Source organism: Monopterus albus, unplaced genomic scaffold (genome assembly GCF_001952655.1).
Source record: "Monopterus albus unplaced genomic scaffold, M_albus_1.0 scaffold16.1, whole genome shotgun sequence".
NCBI lineage: Eukaryota > Metazoa > Chordata > Actinopteri > Synbranchiformes > Synbranchidae > Monopterus > Monopterus albus.
The window spans coordinates 870,181-895,016 of record NW_018127896.1 but is presented as its reverse complement, the minus strand read 5'-3'; the positions used below and the strand labels follow the sequence as shown (position 1 = coordinate 895,016).

The window sequence follows — 24,836 nt, the reverse complement described above, 5'->3', positions numbered from 1 at the left end:
TCCTGACCTCACTATATCTTAATGGAGTCTACTAGTGTATGTATGTGTGAGCACTGGGACTAGATGTAGGGGAATGTGTGTGGATGTGGGTGTGCATTCTGTGTGTGACCTATATCCACAGCCAACCAGAAGTGATGTGCACTATCAAAAGACACGCACACTCGGTTGCCAATTACTGGGTGCATGTTTGCATCACTCTGCCTCTTCTCTCTGAGAGTCGGTCTCCCTGAGCCTTTCACACACACCTACGCACATCAGCAGCTTCCTCCACATGGAGCGAGCTGTTTCTTAAAGCTTTGATCTTCCTCTCTGCTTTCCTTTCATACATAAATCAGGTCTGCATACTCACACAGATGTTTGGCAAATTACAGGAAAGTCCAGAATAAATGAGCAGAAATGAAAAATGCAGAGGTCACTGGGTAATCACTTGATTATCTGAGTTTGCTTTTCATTCACAGAATGTCAGACATTGGTTGTCATCTGTCTGCACTTCCGTCTTTGTGATGAGCCTCCTCACACTCTAACCTTAACTTTAAAATCAAGTCTTAACCCTCATGGCGTTATGTGAAGGTCGGTCCCAAAGTGAAGACCGGCCAAAACGTCTTCGTCTCTAATCGGTCCTCACAAGGATAGTACACACACATAGACACAGTACAATGAGTGTAACGGGAGAAAATCCTGTTAGCCGAACTGTTGCTGGGGAGCAGCAGAGATGGAGGGATGATGGAGAGGTGGCCCCACCTCCTCCTCATCCTTCATGCCCTCTTATCATTTCATTCTCCCTTGCATCACTTTCTCCCTTTTTCCCTCTTTCCCCTCCACCCTTACATCTGATTTCTTGCCTCCCTCTGTGTTCTCTTGAGTCCTTTCCTCCTCCTTTCCTTCTTTCTTTACTAATTTTATCTTCTTTTCTCCTCCTCCTTTCACTCTTATCTGTTTCATTTGACTCCTTTCTTCACTCTTATTGGTCTTATTCCTCTACATCTCTCCTTTTTCCTCCTCTTTGTCATTATTTCCTCTGTTTTTCTTTCTCTCTTACATTCTCCCTTAATTCCCTCTTTTTGTCCTTCTTTCCCCTTTTCTGTTTTTCATCCATTTGTTTCTTCTCCTCACTTCTTTTCTTCATGTTTCCTTTCTCTCCTTGTCTTCCTTCTATCCCTCTTCCAGTCATTCTTTCCTTCTCACGTCTATCCCTCTTCCTCTTCCAGTCATTCTTTCCTTCTCACTAATCCCTCATTACTGTTGTCCTTTAACACATTCCTTTTATCCTAGTTTACTTCTCTACTTCTTCTCTTTTTATCTCCTCACCTTCACCTTCGTCTTTTTTACCTTTCTCCTCCAGTTTCTTTCTCTTATTTTATGGGTTCCATCTTTTGATTTTCCCCTCCTCTTTGCTTCCTTTCCTTGCATCTCATCTTTGTTTTTTCTGTTCTTATGCCTTTCTTTTTTCATTCCCTTTTACACTTTCCTTCCTTTCCTTCTTGTTGGTGTCCCTCTCCTGCTTGTCTCCTTTCCTTCCTTTGATTACCCCATTCCCTTCTACCTTCTTTATTCCTCTTTCTTGTCTCCTTTTGTATTCCACCATTCCCTCTTACTTCCTCTACTCTTCCCTCAGTGTTTCCTTCTTTTTCTGTCCTCTAACCCCCCCCCACTCTTCTATACACACACACACCATTGTATTGTGTACAAAACTCTTAGCATGGAGCCTGCTATCACTGTGACATGTCAGTCACCACAATGTGCACTAAAACATTAGTGTGATAGTAATCAAAGAGCTGTTAGAGACACACTGGTGACTTTAGAGTGTGTTGCTTCACTGGAGTTGGGTACACAGGTCACAAAGGTGAGGAACAGAGGATTGTAGGATATCAAAACTGGGCCAAGGACTGTCCTGGTTCTCTGAGTCTGTGGCTGGGACTTTGTCTTGACTTCTGCCTGGATTGTTGCTCCAGGGGGGTCAGGCCAGTGGAGCTCGGCTGCTGAATGTTATACAGGCTGTGTGTGTTTTCACCCAGCTGCTGTATCGCTCTGGTGGCACAGGTTGTTTTAGGGTCAGAGAGCATGTGTGGGAGATCTCTATATGTGCATCCTCCCCCACTGCTCCTGGCCTCTTCCTCCTCTCCACTTCCTCCTCAGACCCAAACCGCACCTTGTGGGAATACTGTGGTGAAGAGGGACATGCTCCCTTATTTGAACAAGGTTTTGGAAGCAGCGAAGTAGCACATCTCACAATAACACACACACACACACACACACACACACACACACTCAGACTGCAGCAGTGTGCAGCAAGTCTTTCCTGTTTCATTGCAACCTGACATTTGTGTATGTGTGTGACAGTCATCCTCTGATACAGTAGTCAAATGGTCTCTACTTATGTCTGTGTGACCTTAAAAGTGTTGTTTTTACTAAAATGACCAGTCAATCAGTGGATCTGTCAGTGTAGCACTGAAGTGACGCTGAAACATATGTCATGTACTGTTTGTCAATTGCTGATGTTGCAGTAGAGGTCTCGCAGTGCCTCTGAATACGACAGCATCAGATATTTACGTTCAGTCTTACTTTTACTTCATCTCCTCTTCCTGATATAAGAAAATGAGATGTTTAGTATCAGCCCTGAAGGAATATTGCTGCTTTAGTCTCACTGAAATGGTCTTTTTTTTTTTAGCACAGACATGAAAATTAAACAAAAAGGTCAGTTTGTCTCCTTGTAAAAATCCAAGCAGTAATATTTTCTGAATAGGGAAGCTGCAGATGTTTTTTCTGTCCCTGTGAATCTATGTGATCATGAGCCAGGACTAAAACCCAGCATCAGATCTTTATTCTCTTCTGGTTGGGGCCAGTTACTTTCATACCCAGCATCATCAGCATGGCCGGCAGGGTTCAAAATGCACACGCAGTTTCCACATGCAGGACAGCATCACTGTCTGATGTAAGTGAACTGAAACACACACACGTGCCTTCGTGGTGTTGCTGTCCTCCTCCTCGTCACGTTTCCAGGCAGAACCAGTTGTTTGAAGAACAAAGGAGGCTGTAATCAGAGAGGAAGCAGAGCGAGTTGCTGGATGTAAAGATGCTAATAAACCTGAAATTAAGCTGAACATCACTGGTGTGTTTGTACAAGCAGAAACACCAGTTCACAACCAAAACACTGCTACTTGTTGGCGTTGATTGGGCCAGTGCTCTCAGGCTGCTTCACTCTGCCGTGTTCAGTGTATCAGCACAATACACCAGTCTTTTTCACATTTACTCCCTCATTCTGAGCTAGCTGATTGAGTTAGCACTGAGCTAAGGCACAACTTGAATCCTGAAAAATCAATTAGCTCAAATAAAATGAATTCAGTTCAGTTGTTGCACCCTTTTGGTTACCGTAACGATCCTCAGCCCTGTTTCATGATAACAGTGGGTGTTGGCAGTGATGAACCTTTCCCTTTTCAGTTGTTGCACTCTTTTGGTTACCGTAACGATCCTCGGCCCTGTTTCCTGATAACACTGGGTGTTGGCAGTGATGAACCTTTCCCTCATTTTATATTAAGCATCACTTGACAATGAGTATCATTATAAAAACATAGACTTAAAAATGAATAAAAGCAATAAGTCACGTAGTTTTTAGTTCCTCCTGAATCTTCTCACAGTGCTGCTGATCCCTGTTTGCAGCTAGCAAGCTGCTAACTATCTCTGGGAAAATGAAGTGACCATCCAGGTCGGGGCTGTCACAGTCTTGCACAGTTTGGTTCCATTAGGGTGAAAATGATTGTCATAGCAAATCAAAACTTTTTGGGGGGGCTGTAAAAACATGAATAGTAAAATTAAGAATTGTTGGAAAACCTGTCTTCTCCATGTTTCCAAGAAGCTCTGCAGCTCTGAGTGTTGTCTCTTCCTCTAGGCCTTTGACTCAGTGGTCTGCAGAATGAATAAACAACAGGCAAGATTTTGACCCACCTGCAGGACCAGTGTCAACTTTCTGTAGCTGATAACATGTGTAGTCCCTTCAACTGTCAAGTGGACTTGGGCTTTTTTAGTCCCAAAAATAAAAAGCATGAAGATGAGTCAGGTTGTGAACAGACTGTAGCACAGGCACAGCTAGGTCTCCTTCACACTTACAGCTGTCTCTGTCTCCCCTGACAAGCTGTGTGGTTCATCCTGGTTTTTAATCGGCTACTAGATTTGGGCTGGTAGTCTGGTCCTGTGGCTGCACCCGAATTGGTGCTGGTGCTGTTGTTTGGTGTTGATACTTGCATTTTGCTGGCTCTGGATGACTTCTCTGTCAAAACTGGAACAACGTTATTGGTTGTGTGTCTGGGGACAAGTCCTCAACGTTCAGTAATGATGAGATGTCTCCTCTGGCATCAATCAAACCTACCTCAGTCACAGTGACTACAACAGCATTCACCATGTTGGACAGCAGGTTTACTTCGTTTCTCCTCTGAGCTCTGTACCCATTAAAGACCTCTGTTGTTCTGTTTCACCTTCATGCAGAGTGTCTCTTTCCATATTACCATGTATGTTCTGACAGCATTTCACTTTGTCGGCCAGTAGATAAGTGTGTTCACGCTCTGAGCCTCTCACTGAAGCAGGGCTGTGTTTCGCTGACCTGAAGGTGATGTCTTCAACTTGTTTTGTTTGACCAAAACTGCAGTCTCCTAGCAGCACTGGCAGTCCGCTTCAGAGAAAAAGATGCATTTACAGATTTAACTGCTTCAACAGAAGCCTGTTTTTCTTTAAGTAAAGACAAATTTCTCACCTGAATCTCTCTTGGAATCTCACCAGACAACGTTTCAGGTGGCTGTTTTTGTCCTTACGCTCACCAGTAATGCAGATAGTCAGGTTTAAGACATTAATATGTGTCACCCTGTGCTCCGAAACAAAGTTTTTTTTCTCAGTATACACAGTGCAGTTTATCTTCCTCTCATGTCTGACAGGCAACACCTTCAGATAGAGCACACACAGGTCACTAAGACCCCATCCTCCATCTCGTTCTGCTCCACACGACTCCTGCACGGTCAAAAGATAAGCTCATTGCTTTAATGGACTCCTAATTGCTCCACACTGTGAAACCTGAGTGTGTGTTTGGGCGTAGCTGGTGGTGTGACGGTGGTCTTATTTGATTTGGGATGAGGATGAAAGCTGCTGGCATTCTGCCAGCAAACCAGCTGACGGGTGTGTGTGTGTGTGTGTGTGTGTGTGGAGGGGGTTTCTGATTAACAATATTTGGGTCAGTTGGTTTTTGTGTATTAAGCAGTTTGTGTTGGTCTTTGTGTCTGCTGGAATGTGTGTGTTTGTATATGGGCAGGATATTAACGCAGCTTATTGATAGTTATCAGTGTGTTAGTTAATATTTGGTGACTGTCTTCATGATCCAGAACAGGTCGACCGTGCTTTGTAATGTTTTGGGTTAAGGTTTGTGTCGTTAATGTTGGTGCAAACATTTTTCCTGGAAAAGTTTTTCTCAGGTTTTTAAAATTCTATCTTTGACTGGGACAAAAATTAATATTTCAATTTATCAACTTTTAGAAGAAGTGCATTTCTGGTCAAGACAGAAGGCCGCCCACCAAGAGCCGGGGTCTGTCGGAGGTTTCTTCCATTAAGTATTTGAAATTGAAATTGATATTTAAGGTCGTCTGGATCAATAGATCCTAGCCCTTTAATACCGAGAACGTTCTGATATGCAGATACATTTGACTTTTCATGAGCTACCTGATTCAAAAGCTGAAGGTCTCGGTTCAGAACTCTAAAGCTGATCAGTTTCATTTATTGATGTGACCTATATGAAAGTTAAACTGGCAAAAGTGACACGATCCTCTGAAGAGAAGAGGTCTCACGCTGTTGGAGTTTTGGAATTTCACTCTGATTGTGATGCTTTAACTCACAAACACATGAACATGATAGCAGACAAGCCAACGAGTTCCTCTCAGAGTTACTGTTAATTAGTAAGCTGTGAGCTGGGAGAGGTAACTGATCCATTACTGTTGAAGCTGAGCAGATTTGCTGAACCTCACTGTGAGTAAGTTGTTACACACTCTAATTTCCACACCTTGGTGAGACACTGTGCTGCGGCAGTAGCAGGCAGAGGTGACAAAACTCGGCAGAGCTGGTAAAGGGGAGGGTCAGGTTTTGATTGGCTGTGTTTCAGCTGAGGCGGCTACGTTACAACATGCTCAGATCGGCCCTGGTCTTGTGCTTCACCTCAGGACATCTCTGTTTGTGATATGATCATACCTTCACATTTCTGTGGTCTGAAATAATGATTCCCCTCCAGCTGTAATTAAAAGCAGTGCGATGTTGCGTAGCAGTGGATCACAGCTCACTTCTCTCAACACCAGTCTGATTATTTTAAGGATTTTTCACATTTTCCATTTGTGATATATATAGATAACCATGTGGTTTTGTTATTTATTTTTTTATATTGCACAGCCCTAACAGTAGCATTGTTTACTCTGCATGATTTACAGAGTTAAAGAATATTCTACAACTTTAGAGCTGAATAAAATATTGGTGTTTTGATTGATTGTGACTCTTGTTTGAACAATTCCATATTGATTCTTGAAATCCTGAGATTGCACTTTGCATTAGCTCCTTTTCTCAGTAAACGTGTACAGCTGCTCTACATGGTACCTGTATAGAGAGGTTACCTGTTTTTGGTGGCTCAGTTCGGACTGCGCGATGTGTTGGTTTTATAATGCAGCTGTGGCTTTTGTCTCATCGTGTGCACTCGTAAATGAATGAAGAACAGGTTTGCTTATGCTAAACTAGTGGACAGTTTGGTTGTAGGTGTGTTCAGTGGTTTGTCTTGGTTGTAAAATCAGCTCAAATCTAGTTCTCTGGTTAGACTTGGCCTCTTGAACCCATCCCATTGCCTGCACCCTGATGTCCCTGCTCTTCCTCCGTGCATCTTCTTAATATTCAGTTTCTCATGCACACACACAGCCTCGTCCTCTCGCACCTGCTGCAGGCTTATCACTGAGAGCTGTTTCAGTTCGATGCCTTGCCGCCTCTCGCTGCCAGCAGCTCCAGTGCCTCAGTCCTTTGCCCATCGCCCCTTCGCCCCCTGAGGCCTCAGGAACAGCTGGGCTGCCTGCGAACCTTCACACAAGGCTCACTGTTGTCCACGAGATGAGATGTTTCGACACTGATGGGAATGTTGTTCAGGCTCCAGTCACAGCAGCATTGCATACAGTATTTTGTTATTACTTAGTGAGGAGGGTGCAGGGGAAAGGTAACGATGCATCCTGTGTGTGCAGGCGTTGTTTCCTCACTTGTCGACAGCACGTAGACCCTCTGCCTCAGATCAGACTAGTGACACTGTCATACAGTTTCGCGTGCAGCCTCGATTCACTGTGGCAGATCTGAGGTCAGAGGAGGGAAGGTGGGCTGTAGGTGTCCATACACACATCAGCATGTTTCCTCTGTACAGTGCTGATGAGGGCTTTTCTGTGTGTTTACATTAATATGCATAGCACAATTAAAGGACTTGCTTTGCTATCAATATCTACAACAGGATTGGATAAAACCGATTTTACATTCAGTCACAATTCATGAATTAGAATGATCAACTATTGATTCTCAGACTCTCAGGATCGATCATCTGTTGTTGCTTCTAGCGTTTGTGCAGAGGCTCCTTGTGAGTGCTTAGGGTTGAGTTTTGGCTGAATGATGTGTGCAAATCAAGTTATTACAGTGCACAGGAAGGTTATTGGAAGTTAAAAATGTGGACAATGTATAATATTCAGATAAACAACTGTCGCTCACTTGATCAGTGTAGAAGATTTGTAAGTTTCCAGGAAACATTATTTTTTACTAGATGACAGTGAATCATCTCAAATTGCATTGAACCTGTAGAAGAGACAGAGAAAAGGGGTGAGCAGATGCAGCAGATGGCCAGATTGTTTTCTCGCACAGCAGGCAGCCTGAGGTGAAACTCGCAGCCTTTTCCTTTTTAGATAAAATGTTAATTGGCCGATAAGTAGTCAGACCCGTTCTAAAGGAATGGTTTTAAACTCGGCTGGAATTAAGCTCAGATTTAGAATATAACGCACATGAAAACACACTGAATCATTTATGGGGACGTGTGCACTCACTGCAGGTTTACATGTGTTCAGCTTCACATTTTTAGGCTGGTTTTATTTTCTGTTGCAACTGTGCTGGTGTTTATCCCTGTCATGCAGTTAAGTACATGTAAACATGCCTGTGGGCTCTTTATTAGAACCAGGTCTGTCGTCTCACAGTTGTGCACTGTCAGTGTCTTGTTCCGTGTCTCTAGACTGATGGAGCTGTCCCAGTTGTGTCACAGTACATGTTGTGTGCGTGTTAGCAGGTTGGCTGCAGGTCAGGTTGACCACTCAGAGACCTCCTGTTATAATCAGCAGAGCTGTCCGGCCTGCCGCCCTATGACTGTGCTGCATGTCTTTATTCAGTCTGACAATGACCCAGACACTCACATGAATACTAAGCAGATCCTCAGAGCAGATGTGCATCAGCCTTTGGGGTCAGAGGTCAACTCCATCTCATCTCTGTTACTTTAAGAATGACTGCAAATGTGATGCGTGTGCAGGAAAACGTCACTGCTGAGCTGCAAAGTTGAAAAAGAGACCTGCAGTTTTTAGGTTATGTTCACCGAAACACGTGCAGTATGTGGGAGAGCTAAGCTGAATCATGATGGCTGTAGGTTCAGTTTGTGTCACCAGGAAGACTATACTGATCAGAGGCAGAGGATGGAAGTGCAGCTCCGATCCTCCACAACCACAGCGCAGAGCCTTTGAGGACAGTGTGATGTGTAAAGAGGGACCAGTCTTAATGTCGTACTTCATGTTTTATTTTGCTCGAGTCTAGTTTTTGTCCTGAGGAAGGTATTCCACATGACTCCACATGTGCTCTTTGCGTATATATTCATGTCTTGACCCGATCATGTGACCAAAGCGTCTCATCTTGTTTACCATCCGTCCAATCACAATACAGCCTCTTTGTCTCAGTTCCTCCACGGTTGGTCGCTTGCCATCCTCTTCCTGCTCCAACTTCCTTTTTCCCTCAGGCGGCTTTAATCAGATTGTGTGCGTGTGTGTGTGTGTGTGAGAAGCATGAACGCACATCTGGAGGAAATACTCGCAGTACCAGGAGATTTGTGTTTAATAAAAACCCTCAGATATCAATCAGAGGTATGAAGGAGTCTGTGCCTTCCCCCTTTTTTCCCACTTTCTACACAATAGTTTCCTCACTTCATACCATTAGTGTGTTTCAATGTGGCTTTAACTGCTTTCTACTCCTCTATCATGTCTTCCTGTCCTTCCATATTTCCTTTCCTCTTTTCCTTCTTTCCTTCCTAACCTCTTTGTATACCTCATACATCCTGTTTCATCTCTCCTTTTTTTTGCCGTTTACTCTTGGCTGCCTTTCTCTGTGTGCTGCCCTCCCCTCTTCCTAACCCCTCTGTATTATCTCCTACCCACTTCTTATCCCTCCTTCTGTCCTTTGTAACCTCTCTGTGTAACTCTTTATATCCCTCCTATTCACCTTCCTTTACTTTCTACTCAACTTCTCTATCTTCTTACCTCATTTTATCCTTCCCAAACCTCTTTGTATTTCGTACCATTATCTATCCCTCCTTCCTTCCATTATTTCTTTGCCTACCTGTTTCATATCTCCTACCTATTTCTGTCCCTCCTACGCTCTTCTGACCTTACCTCTGTCTATTCTTCCATTCCTATCCACTTGCCTGACCCGTCCTTACCTTCTTTTCATCATTCCTTGTCTTTCTCTTCTACCCCCATATCTTCCCGCAGTACTTCCTGCTTTTATTTCTGCTCTTCTTGCCCTCCTCTGTCTCTCAAACCCCCTTGTTGCCATTTCAGCCCTCTAGTTTACACCTCTTACCCTCTCTTCTCTCATTCTTTGAGCCCTGCATGAACAGACACAGCCCTTTGATTAATTTGAGGTTGGTTCAGCTGCAGCTAATTAAATACATTCAAGTGCACGTTCCTGCTAGATGAGTTTATATTTATACTATATTCATACCTTGTGAGTTGTGACCAAAGTGTGTTTCAGAGCATCTCTCTGCAGTGTTTCAGTGTCTGATAAACCTGGATCTAAGACTCCAGCTAGACCTGGGTGGTATTTCAAGTCTCTCCTTTAGGTGAAGCAGCACGCCCCCACCGGTGCAACCCCAGGCTTTGTTTTAACGCAGGGCTGACTTCACTTTGAATGCCCGCTTACTGTGTTGCCTCCTCTTGCTCCTCTGTTTCCTCCCTCTGTCCCCCCTCCTCCGGGGTCCTACTAATGGTCTCTGTGGGACAGTTATTAGCAGCCCGGCAGTGGCTGCAGGCTGCAGGCCTAATGAACACCAGCCGCACACACCCAGCAGAAAGTCAGCGACAATGAAAAATATAGAAATGCTGCAGCTTCTCTTATAAAGCTGTCATCACTGCAGACTAACGAAGAAGAATGAACCTGATAAGCCAGAAGCTGCTGCTGCTGATTAGTCGCAGGTTTTCAGTAAATTACACTTTCCTGTCTGAGCCAAAGAAGACATTATACAGCTGTAGTACTGACCATGGAGAGGGCCTTTAATCACGCTGTAGTCATTTCAAAGAGTCAGTTTTTAGATTTTGGTTTGTACCTTACATGAACTGTTAGTTGTTCCCTAAACATAAGGGCTAACTGACTTTAAAAGTCCTCAATAGCAACATCATATTTAACATGCGGAGGAGGTGTGCAGCCCTATGTTAGGTAACTGTGTGTGTGTGTGTGTGTATTGTTACCTGTTGGACAGGTTTAATTAACGGTGACACGTGGAAGTTGACAGACAGAAACAGACTCGTAGCTACGCACAAAATAATACACACCCAGTATGCAGTACAGTATGAGCTGTGTACACACCCTATACAGCTGTCATCACCACACTTTGAACACAGTAGCTCATCACTGTTGGGAAAACATGTAAACACACACAGAAGCTAGACTGCAGCTTTTTGTTTAAAGGTGCATTAACTATGATTTTCCACACTGTCTGATAAAGTGAAAATGGAACAGGATGTGGTGTCTAAAAGTCTGAACCAGTGGCCGTCAGAGTGAAGAGGTGGCATCTTTTGCACAGAGAGAGTGGGACAAAGAAAGAGCAGCAACCAGGGTTAACATTGGTTTGGCTGTTTGACATGGAAAGGGTTAAAGCAGCCAGAGGACTCACCACTGACCACAAAAAATTATCATTTGTATATAAATCTGTGGTTTTGAACGGTTGGTCAGATAAAACCAAGATGTCTGAATCTGAAAATTGGCACATATCAATGTGCTTTAATAACAAAATAATGAATCGTTTAACGAGAAGATGTTCAGCAGATTGATTGGTGGTGATGCAGCTGTAATAACAAACCTGTCCAGACCACATTTGAAGGTGGGTCTCATTCAGACTGAACCAAGTGGACAGATTTATCCAGGAACAAAGCAGTGTCTCTCAAACCTCTCGCTCTGAGAAGCAGTGGAGGCCGGACTGTGCTGCGTTCTGCCATTCAGTTTGTTTGGCTTGACAGTGCCCACGAGCCCACCAACGCTCGTACACAAAGCTCACATGTGGTTTGTGTACTGGGTAGAGTGTTGACAGACTTTCATCATGCTGACTTTGGGAGTCCAATCTTCTTCTATGGTGTTCATTCCAGTTAGGAAACGTGTAGAAGGAAATCAGCACTAGTCTTCATGTTCAGATCTCCAGACATGATGAAGGGATGTCATTGTCAGAACAGTGCTGTTATGTCCAGACCACAGGTCTTCTGTTTACAGCAGCAGATCATTTCACTTCATCACATCACTGTTTTCAGGACATCTCACCATAGAATAAGCTGAAAGCTGAGCAGCTGTCTAACACTAATGAATACCTAAAACAGAGTCTCTATCTTTGTGTCTGTTGCTACTTGCTCAAATAGTCGATTGGATGTGACTGATGCTAACAGATATCGACTCGCCGTGTGCGCCGAGCTGCGGTAAACAATGTTTCTATTCCTAAATGCTCCATCACTGAGACACTTCTCAGCTAAATAAAGAAGTGCGACAGTCAGAGTGACGCTCTCAGCGAGACCTGTGTTTCAGTCCCAGTATGAAGCCCCATCTGCAACACACGCAGCGCGCCCCGGGCGATGCAGGCTGGCATAGATGGATAGATGATCTTTGGAACAGACAGACGCTCTAATGACTCTATTGTCTTAACACACACACGGAGTGGGATCATGGGTGGAGCACGGTTGCTGGTTCCCCTGGGGCAGGGTGGCGATGTTGTTTGGATGTGTGTTGGGGGTTAATCAGAGCAGCGCCGCCTCATCAGTCACATGACAACATTTTATCTCAGCCTTCCCCTTCTCTCCAACTAACACTTCATCAGTAGATCCAGACTGTTTCTCTTCCTCTTCACCACAATATGTCTCGTTTTCACTGGATTTGTCAATGTGGAAAATCTTAGCTGCATTTTTAAATAAAAGAATTCACGTTATTATTTAGGTTAAGTTTACTGTGCGGCCGCTTCTTTTTCCATTACAGAAGCATTGTTTGTTTCAGGTCTGCTTGTTAATCCACCAGGGTTTTATCACAGGATCAGTGATCCAACATGTCAGCAGGGTGGAGTCATCACACTGTTCAGGATGAAGGTATTAGTGCTGTAACGTCACACCTGGTGTGTTTGGCAGCAGTAACCATACCTCAGCATGAATACACACAGAGGTCTGTGGAGAGAGGTGCCATTATACTAAGGACTGAATGAGCTGAAAGGTGAATTTACCAGCACTTATGTACAGTTTGTAGTGTTTGTTCACACACAGAAGTTAAAGCATGGCTGTGATTTATAGGTGTAGGGGGCTTCTGAACATTTGTCAGGGCTTGTTCGGTATGTGTGTTGAGCCTGACGAGGGAGCAGACAAAGATGAAGCACCTGCTGAGTCCAGGTGAGGTGTCGTTACAGTGTGGAGGCGTCACCTGTTCATCGTGCTCACCTTCTAAATTTAGTCAGAGCCAGTTTCATGACGGTGAGCGCTTGATGTGTCGCTCTGGGATTCCCCACAGGGCCTGTAGATGTTTGGATTCCCAGCATGCCTCAGGACACGTGCCAGCATCTGGTCTCGGTGTCATTGTGCAAGACTCAAGATGAATAGCAAAAGATGCTGATCTGCACAAACGGGTCTGCTAGTGCTCAAAGTGTCAACAGCTCCAGTCTGAAAACCCACGTTTAGACTCGACAGACGTTCACATGGTGCTCATCGCAAGCTCTCGGCTCCAGAAGCAAGTGTATGCTCTTGTATTTTTATTATGTGCACATATTGTGCTGTTCTACCATGAAATTTAACTTGAGCCTCTTTGTGCGGTAATGATAAGACACAAAGTCTTTTTTTCATTGAACAGATTTGATTCAGGTCGGTTCCTAAGGCGCAGTGGTACTCAGGTGACCGATCCTTTGTCACTGCTCAGTGCAAACACACTTCTCATTTGATTTTTCTGAACTGTTTTTCACTTTCAGTCAGTTGTTTGGAGCTCATCAACTCAAGACATTTTCTCTGTTAACTTTACCCCGTGTGTCATGTTTGTGTTGTGCCATAGTAAGCTCCAGCCTGGTTTTAACGGCCATTTTGTCATGGCAGAATGAACTGACTGTGGGATTTTGCTGAGATCTTATTGGATGTTTTCTGTAGCTTCAGATGCTCTGCACAGTTACCGTTCATATGGAAGTGGCAGGTTTACTACAACCACAGTGCTGCGTATACATTTTCCAACAATAACAGAACGGTCAAAAATAGGAAACCACCATTATCACAAATATATTTTAAACCTGAAGCTTGGAAAAACATGAAGAACACTTCACACCCCAACATCTTTCACGTCTTTGTACAACAGAGCTCACAGACATATGTGTAACAGTGTGGGAACAACCAAAATAAAAACGAATTAAGTAGTACATCTTGTCATTTTGGACATAATACATTTAAACAAATCGACATTAAACAACTGTTCCAGTTTTTGATCATTTGTCTATAGAAACACTTTAGTTCCATACTTGTGATGTCAGGTTGCACTGTTGGTTTTCCTCGCTAACAGTTGTTGAGTGGCTGATGGTCTTGTCTTATACGAAAGCAAAGATTTTTAAAAGTGAAATGTGTCTGAACATTTTGGGGAAGTGGAAGATTAGTGAAGTCATTAGAACTAAAGGGAAAGTAAATGTAAGCCTTATATTATTCTTCAAACTCTTGTCACACTCGAGTAAAAGTGCAATACTATAGTGTAGAAATGTTGCAAATACATATGCATATTCCTGTACTAAGTACAGTACTGCTGCAGTGGTTCCATTTGCAGCCGATGGACTGATAGATCCGAGGTGTGTGGCGGCACACGCCGGCTCTGCAGTGTGCTTCATGCTGTAGTAGTGTCTTGTGTTGCAACACACGCCACAGAGGAGCTGTTTGTGTGCGTGGTTTGCTGGGCGGCTGCCAGCTCCTCTCTACTGTCTGTCTCTCTCTCTTTCTCGTGTCTCTGACCTCTGCTCCCTCTCTCGCTCCTGCTCGTGTTCACTTCATGTGTTCGAGTGTGAGACTCTTTGATGCTGCTGCCCTCTCTGTCTGACACTCTTCTCTCTCCCTCCATTCGTCTCTTTGACACTCTCCATCCATCCCTCTGCTTCCAGCTGGTGTTCAGCAGCTGCGTTTGTTCTTTCTCTTCATGCTGCTGCCTCTTCACCTTTCACTTCCCGACTGTAGTTTAAACACAACAGCACGTTTGTTTCAAGGCTGCTGACACCTGCACAGCATTCTAAGCTTTTCCAAGTTAGTATTTCAGCCTAAATAAGGTAAACCATGCCAAATCTGAATCTAAATTCTTACTAGAATTAGCCAAAAGCTTAGGCTGGAGTCTAACATAAGCTCCCAGAAAACAAACAGCAAATCCACATTTTAAATATGTCACCCTGGCTTTTTATAGACCAAACAACTGCTCAAATAATGTGCTGACTTTTACCGCTACCATTTGTCTCTGCTCGTGTGTCTGGATGAAACAGAGCCTGTTCTCAGTGAGAGTCTTTGGAATAAATCTTCTTATGTCACTGCTTTGTTGAGCCTGAAATTGTGGATGTTTGGTTGACTGAAGCCAACAACACTTCCACGAGGATTAACATCCTGAAATACCTCATGTACACACAAACTGTCGGGCTTTCCTGTCCTTCCAGTCCCTTCTGAACATGTTCTTTGGATCCCTGCCTTTGTACGGTACTTAATATCTAAACAGTCACATCTGAGGCTGGGTTTCACTTGTACCTGTTGTGTTCCAGGTCACTCGTCCACGTCAGGGCCGCTGTGTTTTGACAGGGCTTTAAACAAGTCAGATCTCAGTTTACATCCTCCTGCAGCTAAAATCAGCTTTTAGATGTTTTTGGGTTGAAACATGGGGCTCGTAAACATTTAGATCTGCTGTGGATGATGGGAAAGGCAGATAGAGGCTCATTTGTCATAGACGCTGACAAACCAGCTTCAGTTTCCTCTCTGTTAAAACAGTCAGCAAAGTTTCCTGTTTATGTTTTTATCCTCAGTCACATGAGGATTTTAAGTTTACCTGGTGAATTAATTTCTGTTCTCCTCTCTCCTCCATCCCTCATTTATAATATAACATAATATAACAATAGCACATGAGCAGACCTACATCATTATCTCTGATAATAAACATCCATAGGTTCAGTTAGAAATCATGAAAGATGCTCTGTACAGCTGTACAGAACCTGCCTCAGAATCATTACATTTTTAGGTTTTTGTCAGTCTCAAAGTAGTCCAGTGATAGCTGTCTGTACATATATGGATGTACCTGCAGGCAGGAGGCGCTATTAGTCGGCTACTTTTACTGCTAACAGGTTTCCAAACTGTCAACAGAAAGAAAGTCACTTTCGGCTTTTCCCGTTTAGGGGTTGCCACAGCAAATCGTCACACTGACGACTTGCATGTTGACATTTGGCACGTGTTTTATGCCCGATGCCCTTCCTCACGCAACCTGCACTTGAACCCAGGCCACAGCGGCGAGAGCACGCAACCTGGATTTGAACCCAGGCCACAGCGGCGAGAGCGCTGCGCCTTAACCACTAGCCTACCAGGGACGGCTAGGTTTCCACACTGTCAACAGATATGGGCTAAAACAGAGTTACAGCTACATTATGCTTCCTTTTTTTGTCCAAACTCTAGTTCCTTAAAGCACACTGCTCAAAATATCTCATCTCGTCCTTGTGGTTTTTATATCCCTGAAACAGTGACAGTTTTTCCTCTGTATACATGTGTGTTGAACCCTGTGGACTCACAGACCAGAAATGTGCTGCTATCACTGAGATGTGTGTAACTTTAGCTTTTCTCTCCACTGAACTTGACTGTGACTCCACCTTGTCACAGCAGATTTTGGGTCACAGAGACCTGTCCTTGTTATCTTATTAATTCCTGTTGTGTCTCGGCTACCATGTTTTTGTTGTCCCGCTGCCTTCGCATAAACACGCTCTCAGTGTGTGGCCCTTGAAAACACCAAAGTGCCCCTGAACAGGACTGAATGTGATGGTTTTGCTGCAGAAATGTTTTGACTGCCTGCTTCTAGTCTTCAAGTTTCTGAAGTCAAGTGTTTTGTTTATAGGTCTTTGGTTGTGACGCTGACTACGGCACCAGGATAAGGATTTTTTTGAGGGGTTTAGGTTAAAAGGTTTAAAGCTCAGTTCCTCACATTCAAAGTGGTTTAGGTTTGTTGCGAAGCATCCTGGGTTCTTTAGGTTTAAGATGGAAGCTTTTGCATTAAAGGTTGGTAGCTCTCATGCTTTACAACCAGAAGGTTTTTCAGACTTGCCTTGGACGGTCTGGAGATATTTAGGTCTGTGGTTTGGTTTAAAATCAGGCTTTTGACCACAGTTTTTAGATTTAGGGTTTAAAATGCTTCCTTCTTTACATGAAGATTCTTGGGGCTCTGAATGGTACAGGTGAAAGATTAGAATTTTTTGAGACTAAAATAGAAAATTTAATGTCCATCTATCAATCTGTTGGTGATCTTTTTCAACGAAACAGCATTCAGTTTATATGAGAAGGAAAACCAGCAGATATCCTCGGTGAAGAAGCTGGAACCATTTTTACTTTAAAAACAAATTAAATGATCCTTCAAAATGAAAACAGTTGCCTGTCAGTTGACTAAACAATGATTCAGCGTCCATCAGCATCAGTGAGAGAACGTGTTTCTGCTCAGACCTGTTCACCTGCTCTCCGAGGACAGAACTCGGCACTAAATAGACCCAACTGAGTGAAATGAGAGACAATTAATGATGATTACTGTGGTGAGTGCTAGGAGTCCTGGCTCATCCCCTCCATCACCTCTGTTTTCTTAATCCTCTTACAAGCTGTCTTTTCCTCCTGTCTACATGTTCTTGAGCAGTTCCTTGAAAACTCTGAAGCCTTTTTTCTCATCTCTCTTTCCCAAATTCTCTCCAGTTTTTCTCTTTGATTGGACATTCATTGCCAACTTTGGAGTATTTGACCGTGTTTGATACTCGCTGCTACAAAGTGTTAGAACTCAGAGAAACAGAACATTTTGAGTGAAGATCTAGTGAAATATGATGGTACAAATGATAAGCTCCCTGTTGTGGTTAGTCAGGCCTGACTGCACCGCCATAAAGACACCTTGAACCCCGCTGTCTCTGCTGCAGCTCGGGGTCTGTGTTAAACTGGCCAGACCCATTTAGAGTCATCAGTCTCTTTTACTAATTCATCGGCAGCGGTCTGTGTCAGCCTCTCTAGCAGACACAGAGTGCTAAAAGCCCCCAAGAATAACAGCACCTGGATAAACAAGGGTGTGATAATTGTCTGAATTTCATGGACTCCCACTGTTGTCCTGATGGAATGTTTCAATGACTTTTCATGACCTGGTAATGTCCACACTTTCTGATGTGATAGAGGAGGTCTGCACGGTCAGCCTAATGACGTTTTTAAACATTGGTCCAGGCAAAATGCAGCATTTCCTGGTATTTTGGGTCCAGTCAGAGAAGGAAACTAATCACTCTTTGCTTTAACATCTTGAATAAAGATTTAGTGGCAGCTTTACAAGATTAATGTATGTTGTGTTGATTGGATGGAAGCCATGACTGGGTGTGAAAGCCAACCACACAAATTACTTCCTGCTGCTAAATCAATCAGGGTCTTTTACTTTGAAAGATAATTGTCAGCTTCCTTGACTTTGACAGTTTGGGCCTTATTCAGTGATACCTCAGAAATTCCCGGGGGAGACATTTATTTTTTTTAATTGACTTTTACTGTGTTCAGAGAGTCAGAGAGGATATGTAACAACAGGCTGACTTTAGAAAGAGAGGTTTGATGTGGTTCAACATGAATGATTAATTAGAAAATAACGTAGCTGCCCTACTGTTGTTCTGTCATCTCTCATTTCTCCCAGAAATCACTGAGAACCAAACAGCTGCTGTGTGTTTCTCCAGCTGTTCTTGTTGCTGTGATACAGAGTGAATACACAGCACCCATCAGCGGTGCCTCCAGAGTTTTATCATACCATACATTAGCTGTTTTTACTGTTAGTCAGCACTGCGGTCGCCCCATTTTTGCTGGTATCTGTCTGGAAGGAATTCAGAGAGAAGATTCTCTGTTGGCTGGCAGACACACAGGGGGCATTGTTGGGGCTTTTACAAACGCCTGCCTGTGTCAGCGCCCAACCCTCCCTCTCTGCTCGGCAGGATGTTGATCCAGCTGCTTCCTGTTTTCAGGGGTCCTCCAGTTCCCTTCTGCTGGTTCCCAGTGAGACCCACTGGCAGGGAGGGAAATCACAGTTAGCAGCTCTGCCAGCTGACCAACATCAGCTGGTGGCTAAGGTGGTTCAACTGCTGAGATTTAAGGTGAAGAAACTTTCCATCAAAAATCTGTATCTTTGGACTTCTTTTAAATACCAGAGCAGTAAAAATAGCTCCTTAGTACAACAGTTTTTACAACGGATTCCCGTGGCAGAGGCAGCCTCTCTCTTCTCTCCCTGTCATTGTCCCATGTTGTGTCTGTATGTGCCCTGTTACCCTGTTCAGTCTGCCATGACCCTGCTGCCAGTCACGTCAGCTCTAATGAGACTCTTCATTCTCGTCTTCCTCCTGCTCCACTCGACACCACTGAGTAGGAACAGATTGGTCCCTTGTTACTGAAATGGTTGAAGTGCATGCTGTCATGCGTTCAAACTCGTGAGGTCATGTTGTTTACGTGGCAGGTTCAGCACACGATACAACCAGGGTTCAGGAAGTCATGAGGACACTGTTGCTAGGCAACTGATAGCCAAAAAGGACGAGTTGCCAAAAAAATCTTTCTCTGGCATGTGAGGGAAAATATTTCAGAGCATCGAGCTGATGAATTTGTGAATCTTTGTGTTAACATGCTGTTGCACATGAAGGCACCACATGTTCATTACACCTGCGTAATGGCTGTTTTTTCTCCCTCTGTCTCTCACAGATGCATTTGTAAACAGTCAGGAGTGGACGCTGAGTCGAACGGTACCAGAACTGAAAGTGGTGAGTTCAGAAGATCTCTCTCTCAAGTTTACATCCAAATCTCCTTTAATGAAGTGAGGATGGGTTTGGGTAGTTTTCACATGTCGTATATACACTGAAAATGATTTGATGTGATTTGATGTATGCTGTAAGAGATGGAGGGCAAACTCCTCAGTCCTGGTTCTACATGTGTAAAATGTGGCCCATGTTTGTGAGGCTGGAAAATACTTACTAAATGGATCAAACTCCGACTGCTGAATCCTCATGCTAGATTCAGCTAATGTTGTTTCATAAGCAGTGAACCAACCAGGCAAATAAGGGAAGTGCTCTGGGGGCCACATACCCCCAGGAGTGTGGGGGTATGTGGCACATCTGTTCAGGAATATGCACTTTTTAAATACAATGATTATATGAATATAATGATTGTAACTGGTGAATTGTTTCAGGCCAACAGCCCCAAACCCTAAAGACACAAAGAAAACCAATAAATCCTCATACTTGTTCATTAGTTGTGTTTGCAAAATGACTTGATCTTCACCTCTTGTCTCCCCCCAGGGCATTGTGGGTAACCTGGCCAGTGGTAAGTCAGCACTGGTCCACAGGTACCTGACAGGGACATACGTCCAGGAAGAGTCACCTGAAGGTAGGAACATGAATGTTTCTGTATGAGATCTGGCTGGATCTGTGTAGTCACTGTAGTCGTTCAGGCTGCGAACCATAAAACCGGTCCAAAACATTCAGCGATATCCAGCGTTTCCAGGCCAAACTTATCAACCTCCTCGTCTCTCAAGATTAGATCCCTGAAATAAACAGAGAAAGGCAAGTAGATTAAATCACTTTCAAAAAACAAGCAGGAAATAATAGGCTGAGGTTAAAACTTTGGCTGGCAAAATAAGACATTAACAGCCTCTGTCTCCTGCACGCAGTCGCCCAAAGCTCGCGCCCCCTCCTCTTTCAGCTACATCTCCGTGTTTCTACAACCATCCTGCTGTCACAGGTAAGTTAAGCTCAGATTTGACCACCAGGGCAGAAACACTGATAAAGAGAGGCAAGAGTCATGCACAGAACAGTGCAGTCCAGGCTTCATATGTCAGGGGTGTGGTGCACTCGCTTCAGAGACAAATCTGGATTATTCAGGTTTTTCTTACTTTAAATAAAAATGTTCCTGGTTTGTGTTTTGGATGAATTCAGTGCTTAATGACCTTTCACATGTTTTGATTCTTACACAGTAGCCACAGGGGCTCCAGTTTGACATGTTTCGTATGTAAAACCTATAAATTAGGTGACCTGAGAAACCAAATTTAGACCAGTGGCTCCCAGCCTGGGGGCCAGGACTGCCTTAACCTTGGGCAAGAGGACAGTGCAAATTCTTCCTCTCCCTGTCATCAGACAGGAGGTTTAACAACAGTAGGAACTTTTACGTCCACCTACAACGACAGGTCTGTCAGCACTGATGTTACTGAAGCTGCTCTAAGATTGTTTAAATGAGGCACAACAATGCAGTACTGTCCATTTTAGGAAAACTTTGGAGAGGTCTCATTCTGCTTTGTTGAAAACTGGGTCTTATTGCTGGAGGTTTGCACATCATTTCTATCAGCAATGCTCACACTGTAGCCACCAGCTTTATCTCTGAGATCTGGGAACACTGGTTTAATAAACCAGAGTTGTCATAAATAAGTACCTACAAATGCTCTCCCAGCTGACACGGGACCATGTAGAATCTTTGAAGTTTCCATGTAATTCGTAGTGAAAAATACCAAGCCAACTGCAGTTTCCTGTAGAGTCTCACAGGCCCTGCAGTGACGGCCATATTCCTCATCCAATATTAAAGCCACTCTGCTGCCAGCACCCCCACACACTGTGCAGTACAGCAGCCTCCCCAGGCAAACACCCTCTTTGGCTAAACCTTATGCTCCTTTAATATTTGACTACATGGGCCTTTTCTTTCCTGGAGGTTGGAGAGGCAGAGTAGAAGCCATTTCTACTGACGGAGCAGACCATCAGAAGTTAATTCAGACATCAATGTTTTAAAGGAAGACAGAAGAAGCCAGGTCACTGCACTAAAGTTCAGATGAATGCCTTTGTATTAAACCTTCTCTGTCTGACTCCAAAAGGGACATTTAACTCCTTACCCTCAGCAGTGAGGCTCGTTAACTCTTCTTGACCTCTCTGTATGTTTAAAGCCTTGGAGCTCATCAAATGTAGTTCATTTAGGATGAAACCTTTGCTGCCTTTTGTCATGTGGGACCCACTCAGAATCAGCCCACAGACCAGTTTGAGCTTCTGGTCCCTGGGCAGAGAAACTAGGCCTTCCATGTTTGGAGGCAGGGGAAGAAGGAGTGCTTGAAGTTATGCATCAGCTGAGAAAGTAGTTGAACTTGTGTATTAATCTGCTGTTGGAGGAGCTGATCAAAGATGAACTGATTAAAGGGACCCTAAGGGATAGAGGAATAGAGAGCGCTACATGCAGGCCTGCAGCCGCTGGAAAGGATCCAGAAAGGTTGGTGGTGGTGGGGAATCCCCAGTGCAGACCTTCCCTGAGGTGTGCACACTAAGGTCTGAGGAAATCCTCTTCAGCTGTGACATATGGCTTCTTGCAATGCCCTGTGTGGCTCTGCCATGTCAGACTGCTAAATGCCCAACGGTCTGTTTGCACTGCTTGGCCTTAATAACACCACAGCTCTGCCAAAAGCAACACGGCGCTGCTTCAAGCAGCTTCATGTACTGTATCCAAGCCAGCCCTAAACAATGGCTCCACAACATCTTTGATCTGATTACTTGGCAGCGCCGCCCATCAAGAACTCTCATTATAAAAGAAAAAAAAAACAGTTTGAAGTCATCGCCTAAGCACAAGAAATGAAAGGAGTTTCAGGCAGAGAGAAGAGCAGGAAAACCGATGTGTTGTTTTGAAATTCCTTGGGTCTAAAAATACGTGGCAGCCTGGATTCCCATGGCTGTTGATTGGGAGCGGAGTTGGTGGCTTGCAAGCGGCAGTGGGACCGCAGCGCCACAAAGCCACTAACCAGGGCTATTCTTATCCTGCAGGCTGGAGCCTCAACTGCAGATGACTGTACTCGCATCAGCTCCTGTTAATGAGCAGAGCAAATGAACTTTTCCTGGAATCTCATGGCGACCTCTGTTAGCACTGAGATGTCCGACATGTTAAAACCGCCACCATCAAAGCTTCATTGTGCACATTTTGTTTCTTTTTTGTTTTCTGGGCCAAACTCTCCCTGCAAAACTCTTCTTTGTGCTGCATTCAAGGACACTCAGGCGTGCAGATTTTCATAGAAACCATTAGTAACCAAGGCTAAAAACCTTTCACTGACCTGCTGAAATTCAGAAGACACTAAGTAGCTATTGAAGTACAGAAAAGGAAGATAGGGTTTTGGGGATTTGATCAATTAAACATGCTGCTGGTTCTGCTTCAGATCAAGGCTGCTACTAATAACTAGTTTTATTACTGATTAATTTGGTCTGTTAAATGTCTGAAAACCGGCCATCACAATTCCCTAAAGCCCAGTGTGTCAATGACAGATGTCTTGCTTTGTCCAACCAGCGGTCTACAGCTGCAACTTTTAGTTAATCAATTAGTGCATTGATACAAAAATAATTGGAAACTATCTTGATAGTTAGCTAAATCATTGTTACATTTTTCATGCAAAATTAAAAGGTTTCTTCTTCTCTCTGTTGATATTCTCCACAATTTTCTAACATTTGTAAATAATGATTAATCAATAATGAAAATAACTATTAGTTACAGTCCTACAACTGTTCACACCTTAAAGATAATCAGTTTAGTTTCACATAAGATGAAGAACAGCAACAAATCTTTACAGTTCAGAACTCGGGTCCAGGGAACATTTGATGTTTTGGCCTGAAAAATGTCTCGAATGATGAATCATTGATCAAAATGGTTGCTTGTCAGACTGTCCTTGAATGCGTCGAGAGTCCCTGCTTATAACTGCGTCTCCACACAATAATAAAAAGCAACATAAAGCTCCCTAAATGTTCACATTGATGGATCCTGATGGGCTGGTTTTTATAGCGCGGCTGAAACGACCTGGAACCAGTGGCCACTTCGAACGCATCAATCAGTGTGAAACCCTACGATCTGCTGCGGAATGTGATTTCCAAGAATACACTGCAAACCGCCTGGACTTTTTATGTTGCAGACCATAAAACCAGTAGGCAATACAAAGCATGCAACAACACATGGGGCTGCCCCCCCAAATCTAAAAAGTTAAACTCCGGCCGAGTGTTTGAGCAGCAGCACATGGTATCCATTAGAGAAGAAGGGAGCTCTGGCTGGGAAATCACCCACAGCCACCAAGCTGATGCTGCCGACTGTGGTGGCTGTGTTTCTGTAGCCAGGCGTCATTGAGAAATCCTGCTGTTTAAAAAACTGTCTGATATGTGTTTATTTGTCTGAATGGAACAGAAGAAGCAATGTGACTACACTTAGTCCTGATTGTCGCTGATTGTCACCGACACCGCACAGCCTCATTCCCTCTCACTCAGGGCTTTAGGTCTGTTCATCTTGGATGAGTTCTCACCATTAACTTGATTTATCTGTAACACAAACATGAACAATAAGGAAATTAGGGGATGAGTTACATAGCACGGAAGAGGTAAAGAGGTGCTGATAAATTCCAAAAAGGAGCAGATATTTCATTTTGTTCAAGATGAGAGACTCTGAAATCTGAGTGTCACATTTACCTCCTTAAAAGCTAAATGAAACCACATCCTCTCGGTTTGTTGATGAGCCTTACTCCCACTGTGAGACTGTCTGTGTTGTAAACATAAAGATGGCAGAGAAATGTGTGGAATTAGTAGTAACAACACAAAAGAAACAAACACTAACGGTCGACAGGTCCGGCCAGGATCCTTTGCATCTGTGTCCTGCTGCTCCTCTACAGGAGGTTTTCACATGTTGCTGTTCTCTGTGTTTCCTGCTTTGACCTCCAGTGTCCTGCAAATCAGATGTTGTCAACTCTCCTTGCTGTTGCTATTTACTCTGTTTTTTGCCTTATAACTTTCTCCTTTCTTTTGCACTCTTGTTCTTCTCTCATTCCTCATTTTTGCTCCAGACCTCATGTTCCTCTTGCACCTCTTGATCTGTGATAACTCCTGCTCTCTGGGTGCTGGGTTTGACTCTGCATGCATTAACTGTGGTTGCACCTTTGATGTTGTTTTGCTTTTTGTTTCCTCTCTGTCTCCTTTCTGGGCTGCTCTTGTAAACTAGCCGACGTGGATGCAGGTAACGATCCTCTCTCTTGACCTCTTTTCAGTCCCTCCCCTCCCCATCAGTCAGTAGTCTGACAGCAGTGTGGTGAGAAAA

General features: G+C 43.9%; 1 protein-coding gene across 1 annotated transcript in view; it reads left to right on the top strand.

Annotated features, from left to right (window-relative positions):
* agap1 (ArfGAP with GTPase domain, ankyrin repeat and PH domain 1) overlaps positions 1-24,836 on the top strand; it is a 135,458-nt gene that overhangs the window by 41,055 nt on the left and 69,567 nt on the right. The window contains 2 exon segments of the mRNA XM_020591918.1: positions 19,458-19,516; positions 20,051-20,138. Coding sequence (XP_020447574.1) covers positions 19,458-19,516; positions 20,051-20,138 — 147 coding nt within the window.